The sequence below is a fragment of the Xenopus tropicalis genome, chromosome 1, assembly GCF_000004195.4.
Source record: "Xenopus tropicalis strain Nigerian chromosome 1, UCB_Xtro_10.0, whole genome shotgun sequence".
NCBI lineage: Eukaryota > Metazoa > Chordata > Amphibia > Anura > Pipidae > Xenopus > Xenopus tropicalis.
This window is the reverse complement of record NC_030677.2, coordinates 100,246,882-100,259,562: the sequence shown is the minus strand read 5'-3', so window position 1 is coordinate 100,259,562 and position 12,681 is coordinate 100,246,882. Positions and strand designations below refer to the sequence as shown.

At 41.4% G+C, this 12,681-nt stretch overlaps 1 protein-coding gene across 4 annotated transcripts in view; it reads left to right on the top strand.

Annotated features, from left to right (window-relative positions):
• Positions 1 to 8,618, top strand: part of sbno2 (strawberry notch homolog 2) — a 61,362-nt gene extending 52,744 nt beyond the window's left edge. For 3 of the 4 annotated variants that reach the window (XM_018096879.2, XM_018096883.2, XM_031904826.1), the window contains 3 exons: positions 2,949 to 3,025; positions 4,960 to 5,153; positions 5,327 to 8,618. In XM_018096879.2, the coding sequence (XP_017952368.2) occupies positions 2,949 to 3,025; positions 4,960 to 5,153; positions 5,327 to 5,751 (696 nt within the window). In that variant the 3' untranslated portion in view covers positions 5,752 to 8,618. The remainder of the gene's footprint in view (positions 1 to 2,948; positions 3,026 to 4,959; positions 5,154 to 5,326) is intronic. The other variant, XM_002937381.5, reaches the window with a different exon arrangement.
• Positions 8,619 to 12,681: the final 4,063 nt, after the last annotated feature.

The following is a 12,681-nucleotide window of genomic DNA, read 5'->3' as shown; positions in this document are numbered from 1 at the left end:
TGCCCTTAAGGAGCTAAAATTTGCCTTCCTAAAATTCAGTGTCTTTGTTGCCCCCGTGTAAATTTGTTTCCTGCACCAAACATCAAATGAAATAACATTATGGTCACTATTACCCAGGGGTTCAACCACTTGCACATTTGCTATACGTTCTGGGTCATTAGAGATCACTAGATCTAGTATAGCATGGTTCCTGGTTGGCTCCTCAACAACTTGTGACATAAAGTTGTCATGCAGCAAGTTTATAAACTTGTTCCCATTTACTGTCCTGGCAGTACTATTGCCCCAGTCAATATCAGGGTAATTAAAATCCCCCATTATTATCACTTGCCCCAAACTAGCAGCCTTTTCTATTTGCAACAGGAGCTGGGCCTCCATCTCTTCGCTTACATTAGGGGGTCTATAGCATACCCCTACAATTAGTTTGGTAGATTCTTTACTATCTGTAAGAAGCTCAACCCATAAGGATTCAGCTCCCTCTGTTAACCCCATCACTTCCTCCTTAATATTTGCTTTTAATTCCTGCTTAATGAACAGACACACCCCTCCTCCTTTTCTATTGCCCCTGTCCCTCCGAAACAATGCATACCCCCCAATATTAACTGCCCAGTCATGAGACTCATTCAACCAAGTTTCAGCAACTCCAATCACATCATATTTCCGCTCCAACGCCAGTACCTCCAGCTCTCCCATTTTACCAGTCAGACTCCTTGCATTGGTAAACATACATTTAATACTGGTTCCGGCGTGAGTTGTAAACAACTTATGGGCCTCCCTGCCATTATCAGTATCCCGAAGCAAGTCTCCTCTCCCATTTTCCCTTACTATGCCCACTACCTCATCTATCCTGTCTACCACAGAATTTCCCGCTGCACCCTCCCCCCCCACTCCTAGTTTAAAATCTCCTCCAACCCGCTAGCCATCTTTTCCCCCAAAGCAGCTGCCCCATCATCATTGAGGTGCAGCCCATCCCTGGCAAAGAGCTTGTAGCCGATTGAGAAATCAGCCCAGTTCTGGAGAAACCCAAAGCCCTCCTCCCTGCACCAATCTCTCAGCCACGCATTAATCTCCCTAAGCTCCCGCTGCCGCCTTAATGTTGCTCGTGGCACAGGTAATATCTCTGAATTACCTTGGAAGTCCTCGCCCTCAACTTCGCACCTAGCTTTTTAAAATCGTTCTTGAGGACTTCCCCCCCCCCCTCCTCTAACTTTGTCATTGGTACCTATGTGTACCAAGACCGCCGGGTCTTCCCCAGCCCCTCCCAACAATCTGTCCACTCGTTCCACCACATGCCGAACCCTAGCACCAGGCAAGCAACACACAGTTCGGCATGTAGGGTCTTTGCGACAAATTACCCTATCCACCTTTCTAATAATTGAATCCCCTACAACTATAGCCTGCCTTCCCTTCCTAGCACTATTCCCCCCACCTGTATTAGAGGTGCCGGCTCCCAGGGTGCTCTGAGAGTCAGCCTGCTCCATACATGCTAGCTCAGAGCTTCCTTCCCCAGCATCTTCACCTAAAGCGGCAAATCTGTTGGTTTGTACAAGCTGTGAACCAGCCCCCCTACCCTTGTGTCCCCTACTTCCCCTCTTAACTGTTACAAATTTGTCTCCCTCATTAACCTCCACTGTCCCTTCTCCACCCCCCACTACACCGGCCCCTGCCAGTGGTTGCTCAGTGAGCCTCCTGTTCTCCCCCATGTTTGCAGCTGCCCTCAGTGCTGCCAGTTCCCCCCTTAGATTCTGCACCTCAGATTCCAAGAGGAAAAACCACCTGCATCTCTCACAAGTAAATGCTGCATGGAACTGCTGTTCCAGGACCACATACATGCGGCAAGATGCACACTGAGTAACACCAGCAATCATACTGCAACTCATATTGCCACTGGGTACTTACAGTCTCCCGAGTGCAATCCCTTGTATAGTGCCTTTTAAGTTTCAAACGCCTTTTTTGTTTTTAACGCCTACTATACACTTAATCTACATGCAACACTTTAGATTACATGCAACACTCGCTAGCAGCTCCCAAACTCGCTGTGCAGTGTATAATAACACACACTTGCATTTTAAAAATTAAATACAAACAGGTATATTTATATATGATTTTATTCTAAAGAGAAGGCCAGTGAACTCAAACCATAGCTCTTGCACAGTAAAGGGTGGTTTAAATGTGTTATGCCTAGCCCTCCTTGTACCCTACAAGATGTTCCAGAAGAAGTGGAGCAAATCCCACATTTGTTATAGCTTAACAAATTAAATTTGTGGAGCTAGCTGTTAAGATGTGTTTACAAAACAAATGTTTTCATTAATAAAACTGCAGTTAGGCACTCTCCAGTGATTGTATTCACTTACCTGATACCCTGAGCTAGTGCTTCTCGTAGCAAAAAAAAAAAAACACTGGAGTGTGGCCTGTCTGCATACTTAGGGGTGTTAGCCAATACTTGGAGTTAATGCCAACCTACAAAGTATGGTGACTGCATGCATAACATAGATGTGAATCATTAGTCTGGCTCTGTAGTACCTTAATAAATGTGCCCCTGTGTAATAAAGGAGTACACTTACTTTTTATCTAGCTACAAACATCAAAATAAATACTGTGCCTAACTGAGAGTTATCTTTTATATAATTGAGTTGCAGTGGTAAACTGCAGTTATGCACCCCCTCATGATTTTTCCTCATCTTTATAGACTTTTACTACCATATGTAATAAAAGACACAAAGTTTGCCAAGTTGCATTAACCTGTAACAACAAATTGCTATGCTTCCTTGAGGCCAATTTCAAAAGTGACAAGAAAAACTAAAGAATGTGGCTTTTCTCTTTTTTTTGTCTATTCTTCTTTTTTACATAGGTACAAGGTTGAAAAGAGAAAACAAGTAGCATTATTTATTAAGGGCATTTATAAAAGCACATTTGTGACAAATTTTGTGAAATTGTTGTTCCTTTTTTAGGTTTCTCCAGAGGAGGCTATGGAGCATTGGGAAGACCAGTACAATTTCTCTTTACATAACTGCAGTCACACCATGTGGTAAGGTCTACTGACTATTATGGGTTTTTTTAATGGGAAATAAATTCTCATCCGTTTGTATTAATTTTATGCAAGTGTATTAGATATAGGTGTCTACATAACCGATATTATTCAATGCAAAATAGTTAAAACACTTTACTATTTCAGACACCAGGTGTCTCCATGTACAAACCAGGCAAATTGCATGAAAATGCTGAAATATGCAAACAGGAGGCAATTTAGTGTGGGTGACAAAACACCCTGAGTGCCATTACCTAGCCAAACGGTGACACCATCGGTTGTTCTGCAAAAAAAAAAAAGGCTACTGTTAGTCAGAGCCAATTGATTCAGCTTAGATAGCTTTGGCAGTGTTCAGGTTCCTTAACGCACTTGTGTAGCCTTAAACATGCCAATTTGTGTAGCTGTAAGCATGCCTTAATCTGTTATTAATATTGTTGGAGTAAAATATTTATACAGTCATGTGAAAAAATTAGGACACCTTATAAAAGCCTGTGTGTTCTTGGACACATGGATATTTAATCTCAATTTTAACAATACTGGGAGATTCAAGTAATATAACTAAACAATTACCACTGAAGAAAATAAATCTTATGTAAAATGTAATTCTACAAAAATGCAATTTCTGGTGAGGAATAAATCAGGACACCCCCACATTTATTCCCACTTAAAATGACTCAAAACACACACACAGGTGTATCACATCAGGTGCACATGATTAAAACATCGTTATTTTAAAGGAGATTTACCCTATTTAAACCTCAGACATTTAGTTTGGTGTGCTCCTGACTGTTGAGGTGAGAGTGAACCCCATGGTGAGATCAAAAGAGTGTCCGAGGCCTTCAGATTGTAGCAGTTTATGAATTTGGTAAGGGATTTAAAAAGATCTCAAAAAAATTTGAAATCAGCCAAAACTTTCAAAACAACTGCCAACATGCCCAGTTCTGGCCATCCAAGCAAGATGCTAAAAGAAGTCTCCAAAAGCCCTAACATGTCATTATGGGACCTACAGCAGGCTCTTGCTACTGTTCATGTGAAAGTTCACGCCTCTACAATAAGAAAGAGACTGCACAACTTAAACTTGCATGGGGGTGTGCAAGGAGAAAACCTTTGCTCTCAAAGAGAACCATCAAGGCCAGACTGAAGTTTGTAGAATGTAGACAAACACCAGGACTTCTGGAATAATGTTCTTTGGACAGATGAGTCTTATTTGTCCAATTATTTGGACACCAGAACAGAGGACATGTTTGGTGTAAACCAGGAAAAGAACCTCATTCCAACCGTGAAGCATGGAATTGGAATGTCATGATTTTGGGTATGCTTTGCTGCAGCAGGACCTGGCCAGCTCACCATCATAGAATCACCATGAATTCTACTGTGTATCAGAGGGTGCTTTAGGAACATGTGAGACCACAGCTGAAGCAGAACTGGACCCTGCAACACGACAATGACCCAAAACATACTAGTAAATCCACCAAGGACTGACTGAGTCAAAATCCAGATCTTAATCCCATTGAGATGCTGTGGGGTGACTTGAAATGGGCTGTACATGCAAGAAACCCCTCAAACTACTCACAGCTGAAATAATTCTGCATTGAGGAGTGGGGCAAACTTTCCTCAGACTGATGTCAGAAACTGGTAGATGGCTTCAAAAAGCATCTCACTGCATTTATTTCAGCCAAAGGGGGTTAACACTAGCTATTAGGGGGTAGGGTGTCCCAACTGTTTCCTCCGTTAGAATAGACATTTATGTTTAATCAGAAGATATTTTGAGTAAATCAAGGTTAATTTCCTTAATTAAGAACTGAATATTTAATGGGGTGTCCTAATTTTTTCACATGACTGTAGATTGATATGCTAATGTATCCACTATTGCCCTTCCCTCCTAGATAATTCCCTATTTGCAGACAAACCTTACATATTTTTTTTTTCTAAAGTAGGAATGGGAATTGCAAAGGTTTACAACAAGGAAAAAAGTGTGTGCAAGGGCTTCGTCTGCGATATTATTATATGCTGTGTGGCTCTCTCCTTCGTGTTTGGAGTCGGATGGCCTCAGTGATCTCTGATATTACCAGCAGCAGCTACCTGCAGATAGTACGACTGAAAACCAAAGACAAACACAAGCAAGTTGGTAAGCATAAGACATTGTCTCTGTTGCTTACTCCACAGTTACCATTACTTCATACCCCACTATATGTTATTTTAACCATATACTCCCCATTCTGAAAATATACATTAAACCATGGATGATACATGCCATTAGGTGTCCTTTGTTGACATTTTTTTTGCACCTTTTTTATTTAGGTATTAAGATTCCAGAAAGCTGTGTGGACAAAGTAAAGGAGGAGCTAAAGCAAATGGATTTGAATGTTAAAAGAAAACATGAAGAGTCTCGTCAGAAAGCAGAAAATCTCAACCATGCCCCTATTTACCCACCAGTTCCTTTGGACCTCTCTTTTAGACCACCACCCTTGGTAGATTCAGATGTACTGGATCTAACATACAGCCCACCACATCCTAGTATACAGGGACATTGGGGTGGAAATTCATTTGCTGACAGTCTGGGGGAAATTCTTTCACCCATTGAAAGTCTCCCCAACCAGCACTTCAATGTAAAAGAGATCATAGAAGAAATGATGCAAAAACTGAAAGCTCCAGATCCTCCTTCGGACCGCCAGAGTGTCATTCATTTTGGGGGCGAACATAATAGCTATTGGGGAACAGGCTGAAAATCTATCTACATCAATTGACCTCAGACCAGCAGCTCTGTACCAGTGCTGCTACTAGAGTCCCCCACTTTGTGGGTCCTCAAGTGGGTCCTGCAGAAACCTTATGGATGTATTATGTGCTTTGCAGGTATACAATAATAACAGGATTCACCTGTAAGAACTAAACGGGAAGTTTAGCTGCTAGAGCTGTTCCACTTGGGGGACACTCAGAATACCCCACAATGACAAACAAAGACTCATTCTGACAATAACTCTATGTAACAACACATCCGTTACTCCACACTCCTTACTAAATGACACACCTCAGCTCGGGACCATGTTTCCGATGTTCAGCCCATTTGTGTTGAAAACAGTCTGTGGAGCTCTGAGTGCCCATGTCCTCTTCAGCGGAAGGCTGATAAGGATGTGAGAGCCACCATCTTCCCTAGTGCTTGTTTTCGGTTCATTCCTCCCACACCATTCCCTGGAAACATGTTTCTGGGGGTGACTCCTCACAGCGCTCAGCACTTTATCCCCTCCTCCACAGAGCATTATCAAATCATTGGCCCGCAGGGTCGTGTGGAGCAATAGTTTGTGAGTTGGTTGTAACATTTGTGGAGGTGGGTGGGAGAGATCAGATTGGATTTTTATTTTGTATCGTTATTTATCCTATGCTAATCTTTGCACTAATTGCCTTCCTCCTGTCCTGCCCTGCCCATCAGCGTGTGGTAGGGAAGGGCCTGGGTGTCTGCTCAGGGTATGTGTGCGTGTGTGGATATGTATTTGTGTGTGTGTGTATATATATATATATATATATATGTGTGTATATACATATATGTGTATATATATATATATATATATATATTTGTGTGTGTGTGTGTGTGTCTGCGGTTTGCTGAAACTGTAGCAGCCACTATTTCTTTTAACTTGATGCCAAAGAAAATATATTTCCTTAAAATCCAGTACGTGTGGAAGCTGCAGACATGGAGCACTCGGCAGCACACAATACACATAGAGTAAACATTACAGGAGTGTGACAGTTGATTTGTCATAAATTTTAAGCATCCATTTAAATCTAAAACCAAACTGTCACAGTTCTAAATAACAGTTGTAAATTATTTGTTCAATCACTTTATCTCTAGAAATATTTTCAGGAGCAAATTTCAATGCCATGCTTTCTGTGTATGTTGCCCCAGCACAGTGCTGTGCTGAGTGAGGATCCCATCTCCTTTGTTTTATATTCCTGACATGAATTTTACCTTCTGTTCCTTTTAAGACATAAACCTTATCCCCTGTGGCATCAGGCATCAGCAGTAGATTTTAAGCAGGGAAAAGAGTCTGGCTTAGTCATTTATTATTTATTTATGCTTAGTAACATTGCAGCCCATTGCAAGCAGAGTTATTTACTGGAAACAACTTTTCAGAACATTCTTTTTTTTCTGTCCTACAGGAGGGAATCTGTATAGATGAATCCTTTATTCACTAATTTTGATTTTCAGCCAAGAATTCCATTCATTTCAGTTACTGACCCAACCTTAAATGCAGGCATAATGTCTTTATATGCCACTACTCAGCTTTCCATCTGTATTTTTCTTACTGTCAATCTTTCCCTGTTTATAAATCATTTTCTCTTTACTCAGCTATTAAGGAAAAACTTTTTATTTAATATGTGCTGGATACTTGTAAATGCCTTAATATAGATTTGGAAAGGGAATATAAAAACTGTGAAATGGCAAAGTAAAGTCTAAATATGGAAAGATGAAACCATTATGACTGAGAGAAGCAGTTCTCTGTAAATTAAATACAACCCATGAGTAATACTGTGACTGCCCATAACCAAATCCTTCTGAGCAGATTTCAAAAAAAGGGTTTAATTTGAAACTGACCAGTCTCCTTCTAAGTGCCCCAGTATTTATGTATATTCTAAATCTATACCTGCTGGACCCTTGCCCACAAGTAAACGCCTCTCATTGGCAGGGTTTACAGTGCTCGATCTTGAACTGCCCCCTGTCATAGTGCCACCTTCACTTACTGCCATATGAATTCTCTTGCTAAATGTGCAATAAATTATCCAAAATGAAATGCCACCTCCTTTATAACTGTTTTACAAGTGGATGGTATATTGAGTAAGCACTGTATTTCACACAGTGTAATATACTATTGTACAGAGGTTTAAAATGAACTAAACTGGTAAAGCTTAGAGTCCGTGATGGTATTAGAATTGTCTCACCCTGCCCTGGTTATTGTCAACTCCCTGCCTTTTATGGACTCTTTCTCTGCCATTATAGGCAACGTTGGCCTACAGTGCAATGAAAATATTTTGTGTACTTTAATGGCACAGTTTTTAAAATATGCAATGTCCACTATTCAGTGCCTTGCAGTTTTTATTTTATACCCTTAAAAATGGTGTGCTTTAACGCTGGACTCAGCAGCTCTTATTTTAGGTCTTTTCAATGTTCAATCTGTATGTTGCTGAACTGTATCTCAGGTATTTTAACCTCTTCACTACTAGAGAACTGTGCAGCATTGAGCCAGCACCTCTGGCAGTTAAGGGATTAAGAGGAGCTGCTGTTTCTCTCCCATCTCCCTCCTCAGAATGTCAGGTTATCCCTAGCAGATCACTTCCCAGTGTCCAATATGTTGGACAGATGTGTTTTGCTGTAAGTTATTTTGATGTGTGCTACTGATCCTGCGTTTTCCCGCATGGGTTCTCTTGAGCATATTTATGAGTCTGTAATATATAAATATATATATATGTGTATGTATACAGTTTTATTTAGAATATGTGCCTTCAAGTAATTCCTACATTTTCTACTTGTATTCAAAAAGCTGGATTGGCAAGTCAACCCAACCCGCATCAGTAAAATTTTCAATCCAAATGATGTAAATCTTTGCTTTATAGATCTTTCTTCCCTCAATGCAAAACAAAACCAAAAGTACAGATAAACGTGGAGTTGATAAGAACATGCACTGAAGCCCAGATGCAGTAACACAAACAATATAGTGCTTTACACTGCTGGGTTTACAGAGATAACATGAGGATACATAACACAGTTACAGTATAAGGGAAATGTAGCCTATGTATAATTAGTCTTTAATGTAGTTTTTTTTAATAGTTTTTAATTTATAACATATAATGGGAGAAATGAAGAATTAGGGTGAAAGGCAGAGGTAGAAGTTGAAGAGAACATAGAAGGAATTTAGGAGACTGTAGTTGCAGGCGAGTCAAGCCATAGACCCCATATCGTTTCGAACTTATGTGGACTGACTCTGGGCAGGTAGGTTGGTCGTATAGCTCCAGCTGGGAATTTACCAGCTTTTATCCATTTATGTAGTGATGGAGGAAAAGGACCCATCCAGTGTAGGGCAACTGTTTTTGGCATAAAACAAAAGTGTTCACATAAGTAATGGGGAGGCAGTCCTGGGTAACAAAAAGTCTACCAAACCCAAAAGACAGGTAATTGGGTTTAAAACTTTGTCTGAAAGTTCATCTGAGAGAAATTGGATGACATGTCTCTAGAACAGGGGTGGGCAAACTTTTTAGCACAGGGGCCACATTAATTAACATACGGACCGGGACAGCGTTCAAAAAATCAAAACCATCAAAAATTATGGGGCCTCTCAGCTGCTCCCCAGCGACCCGCTGCTTCCTCCGTCCCGTCCTGGTTGCGCCCCGTGCGTGCTGACGCTGTGCGCACGCACGGGGCGCAACCAATCAGAGCCCGTCATTCTTTTAAGGGGGCCGGAGACGGCGGGCTGGATTAAAAGGGCTGACGGGCCGGATGTGGCCCGCGGGCCGTAGTTTGCCCACCCCTGCTCTAGAACCTCTGAAAGTCCGGACAGTACCATAATAAATTATGAAGTCACCATTAGAGGCATTGCAGCGAAGGCATCTGGAGTGTTCCGCGTTAGGTAGGTTTGGTGCATGATTTTGAATTGAATGAATCTGTCCCTTGTAATTATCAGAGGGGAGTAAAGGTTTTCTTTTACCTCCTCCCAGTGAAGACAACTCTCCTCCCACTTTAGTTTAACCCTGGGTCTGGAGTCCTATTTTTGTGTAATTAGGGCCATATATATTTTGGAAAGTCTTTTCAGTTATTCGGGGGGGGATGTTATAGAGACAGGAGTTGTTGAAATTTTAAGTACCGGTGTGTGTTAAATACTGAATTTGCTTAACCCTTGCCTTCACCCCTACACCTTTGCCTTTAAAGGAGGCAAATCTGTCAAGAAGAGTAATAGGGGCACAGGGGCATGTCTGGTGAAAGTAAGTTATTCTTGTTGAATATCCTTTATACAATGTCCCATGTTTTTTGGTGCCATCTAGGAAGGGGGATCAAGGGAGGTGGGCATTTCCTGGGTCTGTACAGGTCATGGTGTAGTGATTCGATGAAGCCAAAGTACAGGGCTTCTAACAACTCTTAACAAGGAAGCTGGGTTTTCAGTATCTAATGTTTTCCAGTTGGAAGCATGTATTGTTTGGGTCGCAAAATAGTGCATTTCAAAGTTGGGCATTGCTAACCTTAAAGGAACAGTAATGCCAAAAAATGAAAGTGTATAAAAGTAACTAAAATATAATGTGCTGCTGCCCTGCACTGGTAAAAGTTGTGTGTTTACTTCAGAAAGTCTACTATAATTTATATAAATAAGCTGCTATGTAGCCATGGAGGCAGCCATTCAAAGGAGAAAAGGCACAGGCACATAGCAGATAACAGATAAAACACTATTGTATTCTACAGAACTTATCTGTTATATGCTATGTAACCTGTGCCTTTTCTCCTTTTTTCCAGCTTGAATGGCTGCCCCCGTGGCTACACAGCAGCTTATTATATAAATTATAGTAGTGTTACTGTAGCAAACACACCAGTTTTACCAGTGCAGGGCAACAGTGCATTATATTTTTATTACTTTAAAGCTCTTTCATTTTTTGGTGTTACTGTTCCTTTAACTGTGAGACTTGGTCGTGTGGATTCTCCCTATCTAGTGAGGGGTAAAGTAGACCAACTTAACAGTGTGTTTTTCCCAGGTATTTAAAGGTGTCTCTTTAATGTAGTTTTACTTGGCCAGTTAAGCATGAGTGCATTGCTTATAATGTGCACGAGTAAAGCCTATCGATAATTTGTATTAAGTGCTTACAATAATTACTATCATTGGTATTTATTCCCAGTGCTAGAATGCTTCCTTCCTGGGTAAAAAAAAATAATTGAAAGGATCTTTTATCCCAACATGCAATAAGAAAAAAGGAATAAGGAACTGGATAGGTGACAGTGCTCATCAATGCTGCTAGACAAGTAGGTACACCTTTTTACCCCCATTTTGTCAGAATTTGCATTCAATCTGCCCTTGCCCATGCTCTGTTTTGGGGCTTAAGCCACAATTTTTAGGAATCTCAAATTCAAGAGGCAATAAATAAATGTTTTTGTGCCTCTCTCTCTCTAACTTGAAATGACCCAGGTGCTAAGGTGAGCAAGGTTGCTAGGGTAGTTGTTCCACTGCCAACAAGGTTTCTAAACTGGAGAGATAAAATGGCTCATTTGCAGTAGCAAGTGCAGTTGTGCTGCGCAAAAATTGAATTGGTTGTTGCGAGTTTAACCACCATTTAATAAAGGCACTTGTATTTAAAGTCACTCCTTGACACCCCCCCCCCCGCGTGCGTGTGCGTATAGCTGCGCTAGGTGGTGCTGTGTTCAACCAGCAAACTGCCCTTAGGAGGCCTGCATCAGTCCTGACTACTGTATAAATTTTCACAGTGTACCTGTGCTCAATTTGTGCCGAAGCTAAGTGGTAGGTTTTGCACATTTTAATGCATCACACGCAGTTGGGTCAGGTGCTTCTCACCCTCGTACATGTAATTATGCTGCAATTTTGGGGAAAAGTCTGCATTGTGGGTTAAAACCATGGCAACTTGCATTTGAAACTTTGCACACTGAATTTTGGTCATAAACAGGGCTGCCATCTGAAATCACAGGGGCCCCATACAACAAAATTATCAGGGCCCCCAGAGGCCTAATGGTTAAAAACCAGAACACAACAAGCGGGAGATGTGACAACAGCAGTGCTAATGGTTATGGCACAAGAGGAGACTGGGGGAAGTCTCTGCTATGTGGATGACAAATCTCATGAAAATACCTCTCGCTTCTTGCACATTTTTCTCGTTGGCCAGTGTCCCTAAGAAAAGAATCTCAAACTGCTCTCTAAAACCTCTGTTGCGCCTTCTATCTTTTAAGTACCTACGTCATAAAAAGTGACCAGCTCGATAAACAGCGCATGCGCGAAAACTCCATTGTTCACATGCGCTCACTGTTTGAGGCGCTTTTAAATTCTGAAACAGCAGTGCTCGAGCAGCATTGCGCAAGTGTCCTTAGCTTAGCAAGTTGCTATTGGTGCACGCATAGTGGTGGGAGGGTGGTTTGAGTGACTGCTCCTTTGCCATCCTTAAAAGTGCGCTCACTAGTACTTTTAAATGCGCATGGGCTGCCTGATAGTCTCATCAACTGCGTGTGTGAATGGGTCTTGGTGCAGGAGGGTTGAATTCTTGGTATTTCTATTACGTAGCAATTTTTTCTACTATAAGGCAAACAGTCTATAACAGAGCGCACTTAAGCAAAAGGATGACACCACTGTAGGAGACATGGAGATCAACTCTTTGTTGCACTTTCCTTGTTCTTTAAACCCACAAAACATCATTTGCAGTTTGCCTTAGTATATTAGTGTCTCCAGCATGTTAAAGGAGAAGGAAAGGTAAAAACTAAGTAAGCTTTATCAGAAAGGTCTACGTAAATACAGCCATAGGCACTCACAGAAACACTGCACTGAGTCCTCTGTCAAACGAAACACTGGATTTCTTGTCTTCTTTTGTGTATACATGTACTTTGGTATTAGACTTCCTCTCTCAGAAAAATCCTTCATTCCCTGGGTCAGAGTCTGTGCAGTTCTCTCCCCTCTCCTGCTCCC